This window comes from Rattus norvegicus, chromosome 3, assembly GCF_036323735.1.
Source record: "Rattus norvegicus strain BN/NHsdMcwi chromosome 3, GRCr8, whole genome shotgun sequence".
NCBI classification, from domain to species: Eukaryota; Metazoa; Chordata; class Mammalia; order Rodentia; family Muridae; genus Rattus; species Rattus norvegicus.
This window is the reverse complement of record NC_086021.1, coordinates 161,505,241-161,524,479: the sequence shown is the minus strand read 5'-3', so window position 1 is coordinate 161,524,479 and position 19,239 is coordinate 161,505,241. Positions and strand designations below refer to the sequence as shown.

The window sequence follows — 19,239 nt, the reverse complement described above, 5'->3', positions numbered from 1 at the left end:
CTGACTAGGCTACTTGAGTAGTGCTGTGATAATCACTGATAGGCAGGTAGTAATAACCCCTTCTGCCTTAGCCTCCTTTCCGTGCATGCCCAGGGCTGATAGCTATAGTGTGGCAGTTTTGTTTTTAATTGTTTGGAGAACTTGCATAAGTGTTTCTGTGGTGGCCGCACTCATTTACATTCTCAGAAGAGGATGTGAGAGTTCTGTTTCCCTTTTAAGCTCTCCAGTTTTTACTTTTCCTCAATAGTCAACATTTTTATCTTTTCAACTTTTTATTGATTTTTGTGAGTTTCACATCATGCACCCCAGTCCCACTAATCTCCCCATCCATTCATACCCGACCTTCCCCGTGGTGGAGTCTCCGCTGAGGATGCCCTGGAGCCACCCAGAGAAGGCAGGGCAAAGTCCAGAATGGAGAGTTCGCAGTCGGTGTTTCCCTTTGGGGTGCTGGATTCCGCTCCATGCGGGACCGGAAGGGGAACGGCGTGGTCTTGGACAAATGCTATGGTTCACCGTCTCTCTGGGTATGTACCCAGATGCTGTTGGTGTACCACCTGGAGAGGAAGTCACGGGGTCTGAGGTCTATGTTTCCCCTCGGGGCATCTGCAAGCCAAGCCGTAGGAGCCAAGCCCGAGGAAGGAAGTGGAGCCACAACGAGCAGGGTCCAGTCTGATTGGGGGCGAATGCCGAGTACTGGATGGGTGGCAGAAGAGAGAGCCTTCTTTGGGAGTCTTAGGCCAGGCTTTTTTAGGCGAAGACTTCCCCATGGCAGTCTTTAATGAAACAGTTCTCTGAGATGATCCTTGATTGTTCATACTGCTTTTCGGGGGTTGGGGGTGGATGTGAATTTATACACTTTACTCCGGGAGAAACAGGGATTATACACTTTTGGAGGAAGGGCATGGGAATATCCAGGAAGGTCATTGGCTGACGGCTAAGGCTATCTAGATTCCTCATTGGGTGGTATGCTACCTTGACTCAGAGCAGGTACAAAGACGGGTAGCGAGTGGCTCCACTCCAGCGGTTCGCACATCCTGAGATTCCCCGAGTTTGGGCTCACTCGACCTCACCAGTTCCTATTTCTGTCTGGCGGCACAGCCCACTTGCCCCAATGCCTTTGCAACGCCCCAAAAGAAAACAAACAAACCAAAAATAATAGGTAAAACAAAACAAAGCATAGAAAATATCGTCATGAAAGCTGTAGTGTGTCACAGAGTGTCCCACAGTATACCCCTCTGTCCATACATCTTCACTTGCAAATGTTCACGGCAATGAGTCATCGGTCTGATTTCGAGGCCTCTGGCTTCTACCACACCATCAATACTGGATCCTCAGCGGGACTCTTCCTGATTATCCTGTTGTTGCCCTGTGTCATGGAGATCTTGCTGATTTAGATCACACTAGCCCTTTCATGCGCTCCAACAGCTCACAAATGGTATAGATTTTGGGGTGTGCCAACTCAGAAGCCCTGGGTCTGGGCCTGGGTGGTAGCTGTGCTAGTCAGCAGGCCTGTATCTGCACCACCAGGGCGAGCTCTGCAGCAGCGCTGGCCCTGCTAGCCCACTCAAGGAGGGAGCAGGGTCAGCTGTTCTGATCTCGTGCGCTTGGGGCTGGCTCACCTGCGCTCACACCACCAGAGCCAGCTTCACTGTGCTGCACAGTTGAGGCACGGGGCCCACTCTCTCAAGTGCTGAAACTGTAAGGGACAGCTTTCCTGCTCTCACGCCCTAGCGGCTAGCTCACCTCATCATCAGGGTCCATTGTGTTGCCCAGAGGAGGTGCAGCGCCCTCCTCTGTTCTCCAGTTTGTGAGGGGCGGGGCCAGCTCTCCAGACTACTGCAGGTAAGGGTAGGAGGGGTGGGAAGGCATCACCTCTGCACCCACACCACCTCACAGCAGATGAGCGGTGGGGCCAGCTCTCCCAGACTCACAACCTAAGAACAGGCTAAGGCTCCACCAGGACCAACTCCACTATACTGCCCAGGTGAGGGGCAGGGCAGCTCTCCAGAGTGCGGCATCCAGTGAGGGGCAGGGTCAGTTCTGCCCAGCCCTTGGTGGCTGCCCAGACCAGGGATGTCCCCATGGTTCTCTAGTGGTAATATGACCCATGGACATGTACACCAACCTCTGCTCCTGCATGGCCACAGACCCAGACATGACCCTCAGCGGTAGCACAGGTTGGGACTTCACTACAGCTGACGTGGTTGGGCTGGCTACTCATAGCAGGCTGTTCCTCTCTACCCTCATGTGTCCATTCTCATCTCTCTTCATAATGTTCACACTGTCCTGCTTTGCTCTCTCTCACATCTGTCCACCATGTAGCTTGCACACTGTAGTGGCTCCTGCTGCAGGCTGGCCTTACAGCTGGCTGGTGGCGCTCTGGGTGACCTCCTCTGCTCATGCTATGGGGCATGGTCTCAGACTGGCCCCTGTGTATCTACGGCCTACCCGTGCCGTGTGGTAGTAGAAGGGTCTCTGGGCGTGTTCTCCTGCCCACCCCCATTTTTAATAGAACAGGGGGATGCCCACAAGCTATTCATCTGACAGAGGATTAGTACCCAGAGTATATTATAAAGAACTCAAAAAAAAAAAAAAAGAGCAAAAGTGACCAATTGCATGGAGAATTGACTAACATCTTTAGCCATCAGGCAAGTGCAAACCTCAGTCCCTCACGTACTCCAGGTTATCCCTACGTTGCTTGCCGTACCCGATGGAATGGAAACTGTGTAATTAGTGTGTACAAGACCGTTATACAGCCAGGGAAGCTGGGTGTGCTGCCTGTTAGGGGCAGTGTAAGCTTTTAGTCTCACCCATTCCTTAACATGCCATTACAGGGTTAGTGGGATCTAACGGTCAGGTGACACCCTGTGTACATAGGCCGTGCGGCATGACGGTGACAGACACCTGGGCTGCACTCGCGCTGGCACTGAGCAAGCACATCCATCCATCACAGTGGTTGTTACTTTTCCTTGCTGACCAAGTGCTTGACAAGGAGTAGCTGAAGGGACAAAGTTTACTGTGGCTCACAGTGTGAAAAGGAAGTCATGGCGGCTGGAGTGCGAGGCAGCTGGTTAAACTCTACAGGCATTGTGAGCTGAGGGCTGACCTTTACCCCTCAACCCCAGCAACCTCATTTCAGTGGGACCCAGACTGTAGAATGGTGCCACTCACCCTCAGAGTGGGCTTTTCCAGGAATCCCCTTATAAACACATGCGTTATTCCTCACGGATACCCTGTATTTTCATAACCCAATCAAATCGACAGTCGAAATTAGCCATGGCAAGTTTACTTCTTATCCACTCGATGCCAAAACCCACAATTTTTAACGGTTAAGTTCCATCTCTGGTCATCAAAGACCCATGGCCGTGTAATAATACAAAATGTGTTTAGTTTATCTGTATGCATCACTAACGTCTTAACCCACATATGCTTGCCAAGCCTGATGACTGACTTTGATCCCTAGGACACCCATGGCAGGCGGTGAGAACCAGCTTTTCAAAGTTGACCTCTGACTCTATGCTCAACCTTAGTGCAGGTGTGCACATACACGAACAGCCAGCAAATAAATGTCAGTTACCGCTTTAGCAGACTTTTATGTCCTGTGCTGATCATATACACTGCAGCTCTGCTGGGTTTGCTGCTCTGCGTTGCCTCACTGAAAATCCTGAGTGAACAGCCCCTCCTTTGTTGCCGATACTGAGACAGAAGGAGCAGAGCTCTCGAGAGAGACAGGCAGTTACCAGGTCTGACCTTGGTGATAATGACTAACGTCTCATGCACGTTCTGCTCCCATAACCCCGCCCACCTATTTTTACCCACCAAATCCTCCATCTGGAAACCTTCTACCCCTGAGCTATAAAAGCCTGTCTTCCTTATGTCCAAGGTTGATCTCTTCAACTCTACCTTAGGGGGAGGCGGGCCATGTAGATGAATGAAATAAAAGCTTGCTTTAATTAATTTCTTGCTTTAATTTGATCTGGGTCAGCAGTCTTTCTCCTCTCATCTTTGGGAGTAGCTCTTTGTCCTTGGTCCACAGGCAACCAAAAATGAGTTTCTTATCTGTTTCTCCAATTTCCTCTATGATTCCTATTTTACAGCGGGCTGGGCAGTTCTGATGGGGAGAAGTTAGAAAACTCCCCGCTAGGAACAGCAAAAGCATGATCTGTTCCGGGAGGGCTGTGGCTGATTCTGGAGGAAGAAGACAAATAAAGGATCCAGGGATGGAGAGGCCTCCGGAAGGGCGGAAGCCACAACGATAAGAAGCGGGAGGTCAAAGTGCCAGCAAGCGGGAAGAGAGACGCCAGAGGCACAGGGAGTGTAAGGAAGTGATAAACTCCAGGATGTGCTCAGATAAAACATCAGCATCCTTCCACCCCATCTTCCACCAGGGCCTCAACAGTTATTCCGTGTTCATTTTGGACACAGAAGAAGGGACTGGCCTTGAACCCAGTTCTGAGTAAGGAATCGGAGACTTAGACTTTCAACATTGTGAAATGTCCAAACTTAATGTGAGGATGTGCAGTTGGTAGAGAGGTCTGTGTCTCTTGCACTGGGTCTTAACTATACTGATGAGGAAGGGAAGCCAGGGGCACATCAGGGGAGGAGAGGAACCAACAGCCGGTAGGCTGGTAAGTCAGAAAGGCAAGCACTGGGAGTTAATGACAGTGGAAGTCAGTCAGCCGTCAGGACACTGGGTGTCCTGGAACTTGCTATGTAGACCGGGCTGGTCTTGAACTCACAAAGACCCATTTGCCTCAGCTTCCTGAGTGCTGGGATTATAGGTGTGCAGCAGCCAGGCTGGGGCCTTTAGCACCTTCTATGGTGGGAGGTGATTCTCCTTTCTATCAATACGCAAAGGACAGAGACACTCCCAGATGGTCAGAAGCTGGGTTGGAAGAGGAGCCTATGGCCATTTTGAGTGAACAATGCTACCAGCTTTGCCCTCCATAGTGGGTTTCCCTTTGCCAGAGCTAGGCCTACCACATAGGGAGGAGAGGCTTTGGGCTAAGAGCACTGACACTTGGGGTACTTTTTCCCTCTTGGGGTACCTTCAGGCTAGTGCTTTCTAAAATGTCACCTCTTGAACCACATGTCTCATCCTACTCTAGTCCTAGACAAGGGTGACCTTTTTTCTTGTTGTTGCTATGCTGGGTGGACCCTTGGCATACCAGGCACCAGGCACTACAGTGACCTGTGATTTCAACCCCAAATGTCCCCTTCCCTCACTAAAGACAAAGTGGTATAGCAATGGTGTGTGAAGGTGACAGGCTTAAAATGGAACGTAGGGGCTGTAGAGATGGCTCAGTGCTGTTCTGGATTCCCAGCACCCACATGGCAGCCCACAACCTTCTCTAACTCCAGTTTGAGGTAGAATTTATTTACCTGGTCATTTTTCTCCATTTTATTTGAGTGGACATCTATGCACACACAATCCTTTTCTTCTCAGCCTTTGAGGAAGAGAAGTCAGGCCTTGTGCTCTGAGCGGGCTTCCTTTTTTAAGTTGGGAAACTGAAACTGTGTGTGTGAGGGAGTGTGTGTGTGTGTGTGTGTGTGTGTGTGTGTGTGTGTGTGTGTGTGCACATTTCAGGGGTAGCCAGGAAAACTGCTCCTTGCCTGCCCCTACCCCCATCTTTGTTAGGGACCTAAACACAAGGAAGCCCTTTCAAGTGGGTGCCCTCTCAGGCGTGTCCACCCAATCAGTGGATTTCAGAGGAACTGTCTACCTCAGGTTGGCCTGTAGACTGTGGGTGCATCTGTCGGGGATGTTCTTCATTGACGCAGGGTGACCCTTCCCAATGTGGATGGTACAGTCTGGGAACAATCCAGACTTAAAAAAAACCAAGGGAGAAGAAAGATTATTTACTGTTTGCTCCATTGGCCTCCCCCTTCTCTCTCCCAAGTTAATTTATCCCGTTGCCGCCGCCGATTTCCTTTGCTGATATTGGAACCAGCTTCTTCAGGCCTTCGACGCAGACAGAGAACCATGACTCTCCAGGAGTCCCCTGGGCCTTCAATACCAGTGGGGCCCACACGGAGCCTCATGCCCCCACCGGCTCTATGACCAGTGTCAGAACAGTAACTTTGGGGAGGAGGAAGCCGCAGTTGCTAGGTTTTGCACACGCTGGTCAATCATCTGTAAACACTTGTACTTGGGACAGAGAAAGGCTTTGCTTTTCCAAATCTGACCCAGGGGAAAGATTTTCCCGACTTTCTGTGGGTCTGAGGTTCTTGGTCCTTAATGTGGCCGTTCCCATGTCATACATTGAAAGTTCAGGGCTTCACATGTTCACTCAAAAGTGTGCGCGACTCCCCACACAAGGTCATGGCTAAGGACTGGGACCCTCATGCCTAGACACAGGAGGTCCTGGGAGGGTTGAACTGAGAACAGAAGGGCATGACCCCAACAATAATGGATAACGAACACCCTACCAGTAAATAAAATCAATATATCATTTCCTAAGATCTGAGGGTGATAGATCGCTCAGTGTTTCTCTTACTATTTTGAAGATGTAGTTGGTTGGTAGTACATGTGTGTATGCAGCATGACCCTCAGCACCACACATGCAAAAGTTTGTAGGTAAAATACTTCACCCTGGAATCTGTCTTCACCAGCGGTGCTGGTGTGGAAGATTGGCACAGGATACCCTCACCATGCTGAGACCTTGGCCGTCCATGTTGCCCTCGATCTCCCTGGAGCCACAGGCCCGCAGGACCTCGGTCAGATGGAGTTTGAATGCCCAGGGGGAAGAATCGTCATCAAAGACTTCGTCATCTACATAATGGCTTTAGAGAGAGGAGCCCCTGAAGTCTGAAGTTCTGCGCAGGTCCCTTCCTGGGAACTTGATAACCAGTGTTTTCTCCTCTCCTCCATGTAGGGCTCAAAGACAATGAAGGGTTGAGGGTGGGGTGGCCTTCAGAGCTGGTCAGGCCGAGCTGTTCCTACGTGGGAGACTTTTAAAGTCGGATGCTAAAGTTCGTTCTCATCTTGCCTCCCACAGACACCACGAAGCAATCACTACCAAGTTGGCCTTCTGGTCAAAGCTCACTTCCTCCCTTATTGGCCCAGTGCTACAATGGCAGCCCCTGCTCCTCACGTCTCCTTTGGCTGCTCCTCCTGGCTGTGTGCCACACCTCCAGCTCCGTAGCAAATTTCCCAGGTCAGGTTCCAGAGTCACGGGATCCAGAGGGGAGTGAGGTAGACCCTGTGTTTAGAGGTCTGAGAACAGAGGGATGTGGTGAAGATCTACTCAGCCGCCAGCTGTGTGTCTCCATGTCAACCACTTGGCAGCCTAATGTACACACCCACATCCTGTATGTACGAAATACCCAAGAACTACCAAAATACATTCAGTTTGAACATCCACACTTATGCATGAGCACACACACACACACACACACACACACACACACACACACACACACACACACGCTCCCCATTCAGCACAAATATGAGCCCAGACACCCAGACAGCCACTGAGTCATCTTTCTCAGTATCTCCCGAGGGGAATAAAGACCATTTTCCTGATCTACCACAGCACGGTCACGTTGTCCTGTTCCAACAGGAGAGGGCTTATAAAGTGCAGGAAAGAGTTATCGTGAGGGATGACCTGGAACACGCAGGCTGAAGACCCCTGGTCCAGTAAAATGAGCTCTGTAGATATGCACAGCCCAGTAAGGAGGGTTCAGGGGTCATCCTTGGCTTTGTGCTTGCCCACTTGCTTATTCTTTGTGTCAACTTTGTAAAGCATTGTTACTACAATTTTATAGCTGATGAAATAGGTTCAGAGAGGTTAAAGAACTTTCCCAAGGAAGTGCAGCTAAGACACGTGCTTGTAAGCACTCGCAGTTATACCTTGTATGTGGAATGGTGTACTGAAGGGCACAGGTCATGTGCCTCAGCTTTGGGCCAAATCTCCCCTCACTTCAGGCTACAAGTCTCCCCTCAACTCTCCAGGTCTGTCACAGGCCCAGCTCTTCTGTAGACTTGGCCTCTTCTCCAGCCCTCAGCCTTCAACCCTCAGGACCTGGCTTCTCCCCCTCACTCACCTGCTCCCCCCTCCTTCCCCACTGAGATGTCCTGACTTCCTGCCGGCCCATCCTGCATGGGTGTTCCCTTATCACTTGAGGATCACAACAGGGTCAGCAGGGAAAGCTGTCTATTACTAAGCCTTATCATCTGAGGTCCATCCCCAGGACTTCCATGGAGGAAATGGAGAACTGACTCTCACAGGTTGTCCTCTGAGCTCAACTTGCACATGTACACACACACACACACACACACACACACACACACACACACACTCACCACAACACACTAAAGGTAATTTTAAAAAATTAAAAAGAACCCAACAAAGCAGGAAGCAGACATTGCTATCCCCAAATCTAGTGAACTGCTTGGCCCTGGAAGGACTGACACCCTTCCCACGTGATTGCTCTCCTAGCATCACCAATGCAAGCTATTGATTATCTATAACCTGAAGTGGAAACTTGAGGGCTCTTTGGAAAGTCAGTTGGACGGTGTTTTGCTGAGGCAAATATGTGGAGGAACGTTTCATTCAAGTCGACACAGGTGTGAAAGGCTGAGGCAGACTCGAGAAGGGACTTTGCTGAAGCAGACGCAGGGGAGGGGATGCTCTGCTAAAGCAAGCACGTGAAAGGACACGTGATGAAGGATTCTTCGCTAACACCGCACATGCATTGGTCTGCCTTTCAGTGTGTAGTTGAGCTGCATTTGTAGAGATGCCTTAGAGAGAAATGCACCAAACCCACTGGTGGTGTGCTGCAGTTTCCTGCCAATTCCAAGGACTCAGGCTGATTGACAGAGTGATGTCGGCTGAGACAGACACACGTGCTGAGGCAAGACCTAAGGAGGAACACGTGATGTTTGGAGGGTATAAATAGGACTCTGCGGACAGTGACAGAGGCCGAGCTAGGCGCGCTTATAGAGCTAGCTATGCAATCCTTGTGGGTCTCACGTCTTCGCTGATTGCTTCCTTGGGAGAGGCATAGCTGAGACACATCTCCTGCTGACTCCAGCTGAGGCTGAGGCCTGGCTGTCTCTGCTAGGCAGTGTCACCTCTGTTACTAACCTGACTCTACTGGACTGGATTGCTAGTATATCCATGAAGAGTCTGCGAAATGGATTGGGCTGCCGCTGTTAACCTGTGAACCGAACTGCCCATTTCCAGACAACACAGATGCGAGTTGTTCCGAACAATCTTTCTTTCTTTTTTTTTTTCTTTTCTTTTTTTCGGAGCTGGGGACCGAACGCAGGGCCTTGCACTCGCTAGGCAAGCGCTCTGAGCTAAATCCACTGAGCTAAATCCCCAACCCCCCCGAACAATCTTTCTAAACATGTCCACTCCCCCCATCCCTTCTTTTCCACTGCCTCTGGTGGGTGGTGGGCTAAAAGGAGGTTAAAGCATTTAAGAACGATCATTAAAAACACACTAAAAATTAAAGTTATAACAATTCTTTACTAAGCGGAGTAGAAGCTCTTATATATTAAGTCTGAAAATGTTTGTTAAATATTATTCTGCATATAAAGCCAGGTCCCAAGCATCACTAGTTCTCCTCAATGCCTGTCTTTTCAGTGAGTCAGGTCCTGACTTTTAGCAAGCTGTCACTGCCTAGAATAAAGAAGAATATTCACGGTGTATCCTGGAGAGCTGGCTTTGGTGGAAATGGGTTCTGGGCAGTGGATTGAAAACAGTGTGTGCCACTTCTGAAGGCATTTTTCAAAGAAATGACCTCTCTCTCTCTCTCTCTCTCTCTCTCTCTCTCTCTCTCTCTCACACACACACACACACACACACACACACACACACACACACATGCACACACACACTCCGCCCCCGCTCCTCAATGGTAGGAGTTGGAGCAGCTTCCGGATCAGCAGGTAAGACTGTGCATGGAGAAGTCAGCAGACCCCAGCTCTCTGCTGACTTTGAAGCTGCTGCACTGATCCACACACAGAAATGAAAGAAAAAAAAATCATCGTGGTTTGGAATCGTTGTTTGGGAGCAATACCTACTAAAACTGCCGCGTTAATACGGTGATGCGCCACGTGAAATTCTGCAGTAGTGTGATACACTGTAACAGTCTGTTTTATTAAACAGTTAAGAGTTAAATATTGCTAAATAGCCAAGGGTGTATACTTCCTAAAGAACAGAGATTCACTGACGTCCGTTGGGAAGGCAGACATTCCTTGATTAGCTGTCCTCACCTGTCCCACCTCACTTGGGGCCTTGTGGTGGCTGGGCATCCCAGAGGCGAGGCTCACATGGCAAAGCAGGAAGCCGGAGGCGACCGGAGGTCAAGCTCACACTTCCTTGAGATCTAAGTGGAGTCCCTCACATCTTCTGACTGTGAGGTCCCATGACTTTATAACCTTGTACTTGGCCCTGCCTTGGTTGGGGTGTGTGTGTGTGTGTGTGTGTGTGTGTGTGTGTGTGAGAGAGAGAGAGAGAGAGAGAGAGAGAGAGAGAGAGAGAGAGAGAGCGTGTAAGAGGTCAGTGTCAGGTATCTTTCCAAATTGCTCACCATCTAATTTATTTTTTTTTTTTGGGTTCTTTTTTTTCGGAGCTGGGGACCGAACCCAGGGCCTTGCGCTTCCTAGGTAAGCGCTCTACCACTGAGCTAAATCCCCAGCCCCCCATCTAATTTTTAAGATAAGGTCTCTTACTCAACCTGGGCCATGGTGAACTGCCTAGATGGCCAGAGGGTCTGTGTCTTGGCTTCCTCTGCTCCTGGATTACAGATGTATGCCACTGAGCCTGACTTTTTTGTGAATGTTGGCGATCCAAACTCAAGTCTTCACGTTTACACAACAAATACTTTATCCATGGAGCCATATGCCCAGTTCTAGGTGGCCCTACCTGTTAAAGGCTCTGCCTCCCTACACTGAGAAGTTCTAGGCCACATTCCTCCAAAGGACACAAGTCATGCCCAGTTCCCAGCATCTCAGGGAGAGAAACCAAGACGATATATGTATGATAAATGTGAAAGTCTCATGCGAACCGGTGAAGGCTGCAAGAGAACTTACTGTAGTTCAGAGCCAGCCTGGCACCCGTGAGAGACGCCTGGTAAGACAGGCACTGGCAGCAGCTGTCCCAGGAAGCTCTGAGGCTTTGGTGTGGAACAAACTGGAGGATTCAACATTTCGTGAGACATACACCTGTGTGTGGGAGAAAAAAAGGGAAGAAAGTTAAGAATGAATAACTCTTAAAACTTAAATGTTTCTTGACACGTGTTCCTGGGTTAATGAACATGGGCCTTAAAAGTCCAACCAGCTTTAATTCATCTTGCCCTTCCTAGGACAGCGAAGGTCTTGCCTGGTATAGTTGCCATCTGCTTTCTTACACTCTCGTTTTGTGCGGAGACATCTGTTGTTCACACTGTCCTTCAGTCTGCTGGCTGACCTTGTACAAATCCCCCCTGTCCCAAGTCACCACCCACAGCCCTGCTGATAAGAGGAGGCTCATCCCTACCTCAGCGAATGCTGCTCCTATTCCCTGCAGCCCAGTCATCACCTTCACCCCGGGAGCTGCCGCCATGAAGCTGGTTCTCCTGCTTCTTGCCATATTTGTGACAACGGAACTGGTAATGTCAGGTAATATGGGTTCTTTACGGGCCTGGGGTCCTGTCCCTGTATTTTTCCATAGTATAGAATAGAGTTTATTTAGGGCATGGGGAGGAGAGTTAAGGGGGTAGAAGGGGCAGAGAGAGAGAGAGAGAGAGAGAGAGAGAGAGAGAGAGAGAGGAGAAGTAGAAGACTAGAGGAGGAGGGGAGGGGGAGGAGAAGAGGGGGGGAGAGGAGGAGAGGAGTAGAGGCCAGCCATGAGCACATGGAGAGAAGTGGGGAGGGAAACAGGGAGAAAGGGGACAAGGTGGCAGGAGAGAGCAAGAGGAAGCAGGAGCAAGAGGTCTCTGGGTTTCTTTCCTTCACTCTCACAGGGGTGACACCCAAGCTTTTCCCCATTTCATGCAGTTTTGAAGGGTACCCCAAGATTCTGCCATGCATTCTCTCTCTCTCTCCCTCCCTCTCTCTCTCTCTCTCTCTCTCTCTCTCTCTCTCTCTCTCTGTGTCTGTCTGTCTGTCTGTCTGTCTGTCTGTGTCATTCTCTCAAAACCTTTTTTGTTTAAGTAGTTCCATGAGAGATGTTTGTGGGGCATCTGGTAATTGGGGCCAGAGTGGCGTTCTGGTGGGAACTTAGGAGAGTGCTGAGGGTTGTTCTTTGGATGGGGACTGGGCTAGGGGTGATTCCTAATGAGGGAGCAACCAGGGCCTGGGGTCACAGAGAGAGTGAAGCATGAACTGAAGGTGAGGGCCTGGTTTTCCTGACAACGCAGCTCCAGATGGAGCTTGGCTTGAGTGGCGCTGTTTCTGGCACTAGGCTAGACTTGGGCTGAGGGTGGGGGTGAGTGGAGTGCAGGGTGCTTCGATTCAGCTCGGGCAGCTGCTGGGTACTGGGTTGGTGACTTTATTAGATTTGGGTTTGGCTTGGAGTGAGGCCTCAGAGATCCTTGAGTTTGCCAAGGTAGGAGGCTGACTGGGTCTTGAGTTTTAACTTGGTGAGGAAGAGATCATGGAGGATTGAACACTGGGCTGTGGCTGGAACTGAGGCTTTCGGGCTCCTGTCACTAGCTCTTGAGGAGCTGGCTCTGTCTGTAATGTGATGGAGTCTCCTCTGTCCACAATTGAAACAGATGGGCACTGTCCCTTTCCCATTGTACCTGGGCTCCACTAGGTAGGACTGTCACCAACACACATTTACTCTGGAGGACGTACTAGCACGTTGGAGGGCAGGGTGATTGATGGGGAGAAACTTTGAAAAGGACGGTCCTTGGCTGGATGTGGTGGCACACATATTTAATCCCAGCACTGTAGGCAGAGGCAGAAGCAGAGACAGAGGCAGAGGCAGAGGCAGAGGGGCAGAGGCAGAGGCAGAGAGGCTGAGGCAGAGGCAGAGGCAGAGAGGCTGAGGCAGAGGCAGAGGCAGAGGCAGAGGCAGAGGCAGAGGCAGAGGCAGAGGCAGAGAGGCAGAGAGGCAGAGGCAGAGGCAGAGGCAGAGAGGCTGAGGCAGAGGGGCTGAGGCAGAGGCAGAGGCAGAGGCAGAGGCAGAGGCAGAGGCAGAGGCAGAGGCAGAGGCAGAGGCAGAGGCAGAGGCAGAGGGGCTGAGGCAGAGGCAGAGGCAGAGGCAGAGGCAGAGGCAGAGGCAGAGGCAGAGGCAGAGGCAGAGGCAGAGAGGCAGAGGCAGAGGCAGAGGCAGAGGCAGAGGCAGAGGCAGAGGCAGGTGAATTTCTTTGAGTCTGAGGCCAGCTTGCTCAGCATACTGCGTTTCAGGCTAGGAATAGAGATTCTGTCACAAAGAGGGAGGGGTAGTTCCTGAAAGTTTCTAAGAGCAGTCACCCTCCCTCTCAGACCCACATTCACCTTTCCTGAGACCCAGAACAGCACTGCTCACCCAGCTGTGTGGGTCTGTTTCCCCCCATCCTCCTGTCCTCTGCTGTTCCTTGCCTGTCACTTGAGCAATACTAACTCACACCTAACAATTGTTCCTGTACCCCAAAGATGGACATTGGGAGGACAGACAGTGCCGGTGGTATGCAAGCATGGTGAGGAGTGACATATGCTGACCACATCACAGACACTGCAGTGCCCCTGAGTTTACTCAACACGCCCTACTATGACCATTGATGGAATCCTTGGCTGGACCATTCCTATGATGTCCACAAAAATCTAAGAAGGAAGAAAAGACCTTACTGTGGGTAGAAAGGATGTGGCTTCTTGTTTTTAGTCTCCACACATTAAACCACAGAATTGTGTTTTGTGTCTGTCAGTCATAATGGACTGAGGTGGGGAGATGGAAGGATGAGTTTGGAGGTGGTAGAGAGAAGCCACCAGGACTGGATCTTGGCAAGAGGGTGAGGAAGGAGCACAGTGTTGCAGATGCTGTCACCTGCCAGTCTCTCCTATTGAGACATACATAAACCGGGGGAGCACAGGGTGGGCAGAGCCACAGGCTTAACAGAACTTCAGTTGCCTAGACTGCTGGTTGGTCTTTGGAGAAGATGTCCTAGGGTGGGCAGGGGCTGAGTGGAACCTGAATCTTTGGATTTCTAGGGCCATCAGCTGAAATACCTTCTTATGTTCAAGGGCTCACAGCTAGAAAGGGTTAGAAAGTTTCCAAATATGAAAAGCACCTGCAATTTAGTCTTAGTTGAGCTCTCTCACGCTTTGTTTTGAGTTCTCTCTCTCTCTCTCTCTCTGCTTGTGTCTGTCTCTCTGTCTCTGTGTCTCTCTCTGTCTCTGTGTCTCTCTCTGTCTCTGTGTCTCTCTCTGTCTCTGTCTCTCTCTGTTTCTCTCTGTCTCTGTGTCTCTCTGTGTCTCTGTCTCTGTCTTTCTCTGTCTCTGTCTCTCTGTCTCTGTCTCCTCTGTCTCTCTGTCTCTCTGTCTCTCTGTCTCTCCCCCCGCAATGGTTTGCTTGCTTACCCGTCACAGTTCTGCCTTTCGTCTCTGATGGACCCTGTGTATAATCCAGTCCGAACCTCAGCATTGTGTAGCTCGGGGTTGCAGTAAGATTTTAACAGGCTCAGAGCATGGGGTCCAAGTGGCCAGCAAATGCCACCATCTGTCATCGTGCCAGTTTCTGTAAGCCTGTTATGAATAAATGCTGCTGGTCTTCCCTGACTGTGGCAGGGTGTGGCAAGGGATGGAAAATTGACATGGTTAGAAATGGGACTTTAAGGATCCTGATGAGGAATCTGTGAGACCGGGTGCCTTCAAGCCCTGGTCTTGGGGCCTCATTTATACAATGTATTTGTTCACCCGTATTTGCTATTAGAAATGAGGTCAAAGCCTCGGGGGACTCCAGAAGCATGGCCTAAGCCATCAAGACAAAAGTTCATTGTGATACAGGAAGAGAATGTTCTAGGAAACGTGACCCTCCCCACCGCCCTGCCCGGGCCTCCTCTAAGTTCCCCTCCACAGGGTGAGAAGATACTGGTCCACTGATGCCCACTCTGCCTTCAGGTTTGCGCTTTGATCAGGCCTGATGTTGACTGTCCAAAAACCCTGTGGCTACTTCCAGAAGTTACATGGGCCATTCCCTAGGCTCACCCACAGAGCCTTCTGGCATGTACCAGGAGGCAGGGGGAGAAGAGACAATCACATTCTGTTTCCAGGAGCCACAGTGGAGCTCGGATCACGTGTCCTCATGAGCGACTCCTTCATGTATCAGGTTTGAGGATGTGGTGGAGGAGTGCTGGGCTGATGGTGGCCACCTACCCTACAGCTGCCATGTTTCTACAGAATTCTGAGGAGTCCAAGAAAGGTGGATGCCAACAGGGTCATCCCAGAGAGCTGTTTCACAAAAGAACATAGAATATATTTTACTTATCTTTTGCTGGCTTTATTAGTCTCTTTTAGGTATCCAGACATACGATAAGGGCCTTCATGTGAATTCCCTCCCGAGAATTTAATCTCATCTTTGTAGTCTGATTTCCTTTCTCCAAACTAAGATCTGGTTTGTTTTACAAACTGCCATTCTGTGTGTGTGTGTGTGTGTGTGTGTGTGTGTGTGTGTGTGTGTGTGTGTGTGTGTGAATTTATATGGTGAATTTATAAATGTGACATATGTGTTCTCACCCAGAAGTTGGCATGTCAGGTGTCTCTATCAGTTCCACCACACAGTTTAAAAATGTATTTTATGTATGTGAGTGCTCTGTGTGCATGTACACCTGCATGCCAGAAGAGGGCATCAGATTGCATAGAGAGTTGTGAGCCATGGTGTGGGTGCTGGGGATTGAACTCAGATGGGTCCTCTGCTCCCTGAAACATCTCTCCAGACTCTCCACATTATTTATTTGAGGCAGGGTCTTTCATTGTTTTAATTTTCTTGTTTCATGTCTGGGTGTTTTGCCTGCATGTGTGTATGTGCGCCATGTGTATGCCTGGTGCTCAGAGGGTTCAGGAAAGGGAACTGGTCCTCTAGAATTGGAGTTAGAGATGGTTATGAGTCATTATGTGAGTGCCGGGAACTAAACCCAGGTCCTCTGCGAGAATAGCAAATTCTCTTAGGCACTGAGCCATCTCTCCAGCCCCGAAGCTCATGGTTTTAACCAGAATGTTTTAAGGAGGTCGATTTGTGGGCTAGCGAGGTGGCTTGGTGGTAAAAGTGCTTGCTGTGCAGGCCTAAGAACTTGGGTTCGGATTCCCACAAAGATGAACATGCCGGAGTGAGTCTGACCTCTCAGTGTTGGAAGCATAGAGACCAAGCAGGCCAGCCCAAATGACCCAGGTCAGGTTCCATTGAGAGACCCTGTCTCCGAAACACAAACTAGACTGCTTCTGAGAACAGCAGCCAGGGTTGAGATCTGCCTTCCATATGTATGCACACACACACACACACACACACACACACACACACACACACACACACACACACAAATGGGGACCAAAAATGCTCCTAAATCCAGGAATGGTTAAACAACCCACTATGTGCATCCATGAGTACAGTTCAGAATGAGGAGAGATGAACCCCTGCTGCTCTGAACAAAGCAGAATCTGAAGCCTGGTTGATTATCATTTCTTTAATTTGGCATGTGATTATCTTGGCTGTGAGGAGTGATTTTGCGCAGAGACCTGGCATTTTGTGTGTTATAAGATCCTGACCTACGCCCTGACATGGAGGCATTGCCACAGTGTGCTTGGAGGTTCCATCTCCTAAGTTTGTGTCCTTTGACTCCATTCTAGCTGGGCGGGGGATTCTCTCTTCTGTGTGTCCCTCAGGGGCGCTGTGGGGCCTGGTAGCCCTGGAAGTGTTGCATGATCCTTTGGGCATGTACCTGTTTGGAAAGGACCTTGTTCTGACGAGAGATGCAGACCTAGTCCAAATCCCTGCACCTCCATACTCAGGGCTGCCGGCAGCAGGTACTGGATTAAGTCTTCTCCTCACAGCGAACGAACGGCTGTGACCCCTTGTGTCCCTAGCTGTGGGTTTACTTCTGAGCCCTCTCTTCTGTCTGCACTGTCTCCATGTTGGTTTTTGTAGTGGAACCTGGTTGTATTTGTCATGCTACTGTCCAGAGCCTCGACCTGCACATAGTAGGACAGATAGAGGACAGGACACTGACTCTGTCCCTCTGTGGCACTCGCTGTCACCCTTTAGGTCTGCTCCCGACTCCCCCAGTCCATGTCACTGGTAAACGGGAATTAATTATTGTTTCTCTCTCTCTCTCTCTCTCTCTCTCTCTCTCTCTCTCTCTCCCCCTCTCTCTTTCCCTCCTCTCTCTTTCCCCTCTCCCTCTCCTCCTTCCTCCCTCCCTCCCTCTCTCTTTCTCTCTCTCTCTTGGTCAGGCAAAAATCCTACCCTTCAATGCATGGGCAACAGAGGATTCTGTAGGCCTTCCTGCAAAAAGGGTGAACAGGCCTACTTCTACTGCAGAACTTACCAGATATGCTGCCTCCAGTCCCATGTGAGGATCAGCCTGACAGGCGTAGAGGACAACACTAACTGGTCTTATGAGAAACACTGGCCAAGAATACCGTGAATGCTGGTACGCCATGCACAGACTTCCAGAGAAGCTGGCCCTGCAGCCTACCTCCTTATTAAAATGTATGCATCTGACAATGTGTGATTGCTTTCCCTCCACTGGTGGGAGGCTGGGTTTCACACGTGGGGAGTCTGTCCCATTCTGGATGCAACCCCATGGGAGAAGGGTCTGGGCTCCAGAGTGACTTCCAGAGAGGAACCCAACCAGGCAGGCACTGAGGGAGGGCGCAGTGGAGACCAGGGAAGGAAGTTAAGGATTTGGGAAGAGCTATGACTGTCTACACTATGTAGGACCCAGGGAGGCACCGATGGGACAGGTGTATCTTCTTTTCTTTTCTTTTCTTTTTTTTTTTTTTTCGGAGCTGGGGACCGAACCCAGGGCCTTGCGCTCGCTAGGCAAGTGCCCTACCACTGAGCTAATCCCCATCCCCAGGTGTATCTTCTTGAAGACACAGTTGATTAAGCCTGGGAGAGCGTCTAAGCAGAGCTGCTAGACTTAGAGGGGGCTGTCTGGCCACGGCTTCAGATTGTGAGGCTAAGATTGGCTTGGTGGTCACTGCTGAAGGAATCTGAATAATACATTCCCTTCTCCAAAACTGCCAAGGTCTTTTAATTCCCAATATATATCTATCTTCTCCTTTTTCTCCTCCTCCTCTTCCTTCTCCTCCTTCTTTTTCTGAGACAGAGTTTCTCTGTGTACCCCTGACTGACATAGAACTCACTCTGTTCCAGGTTGGTCTCAAATTCATAGAGATCTGCCTGCCTTTGCCTCCCAAATGCTGGAATTAAAGGTGTGAACCATCACCTCCTGGCAAACAAACAAACAAACAAACAAACCAAAAACCAAAACAACAACAACAACAACAACAACAACAACTTTTTAAAAAAACTAATTCATTCTCTTTTTTTTTTTCCTGCTTCTGACAGTAGCTAGCCTTCTGATCATGGAATGGTTGTTTGTACTCCTCCCACAATTTAATTTTTTTCATTAAGTTATTTATTTATTCACTTTACATCCAGATAGAAGCTCCCTCTCCTCCCAGTCCCTCCCTCACGTGGCCCCTCCCTCCGTTCTCTCCCCACTTCTCCAAACAACTTATTCTTATTGTGTGTGTCCATACGATGTGTGTCTACCCAGGGTGGCTGGTCATGCTTCTGTACAGCTTGGAGGACATCTCCGTGTGATTGGTTCTTTCCTTCTGCCCTTATGTGGGGTCCAGGGATTGAACCCAGGTCCCCAGGCTTCCAGGGACAGTCCCTTTACCCACTGAACCACCTCCCTAGCCATCATATTTTTTTACTTTTTACCCCCTTTGTTTTTTTCGAGACAGGGTTTCTCTGTGGAGCCTTGGGTGTCCTGGAACTCACTCTGCAGACCAGGCTGGCCTTGAACTCATAGAGATCCACCTGCCTCTGCCTCCCAACTGCTGGGACTAAAGGTGTGTGCCACCCCTGTGAGCTAATATTGACTTTGAATGTCGTATTTCCCACTAATATTTTCTCTCTAGTCACTGTCAATAGGAAAGTAGCTACCCAAGGCTGTATCTTTCTCTACTTCTCTGACTGTGCCCAGCTTGGCTTTGGCATAGCTTGTTCCAGGGAGCTGGCTGTGGTCCAACCACTACTAGAATGTCTCTTTGGAAGTTTCAGAAGTCTACCTCTGGGCAGCACTTCCCCCACCACT

General features: G+C 50.0%; 1 protein-coding gene across 1 annotated transcript; it reads left to right on the top strand.

The window, feature by feature from the left end:
• The first annotated feature begins 11,496 nt into the window (after positions 1-11,496).
• On the top strand, positions 11,497-17,630 carry Defb24 (defensin beta 24). The gene is made up of 2 exons (NM_001037508.1): positions 11,497-11,611; positions 17,360-17,630. Exons 1-2 carry the CDS (start codon positions 11,554-11,556, stop codon positions 17,551-17,553), a joined length of 252 nt encoding a protein of 83 aa, NP_001032597.1. The 5' UTR covers positions 11,497-11,553; the 3' UTR covers positions 17,554-17,630.
• The last annotated feature ends 1,609 nt before the right edge of the window (positions 17,631-19,239 follow it).

Coding starts and splice junctions, on each gene's coding strand:
- Defb24 (NM_001037508.1), top strand. CDS start 11,554: ATGAAGCTGGTTCTCCTGCTTCTTGCCATATTTGTGACAACGGAACTG. Junction 11,612..17,359: donor AACGGAACTGGTAATGTCAG/GTAATATGGGTT, acceptor TCTCTTGGTCAG/GCAAAAATCCTACCCTTCAA.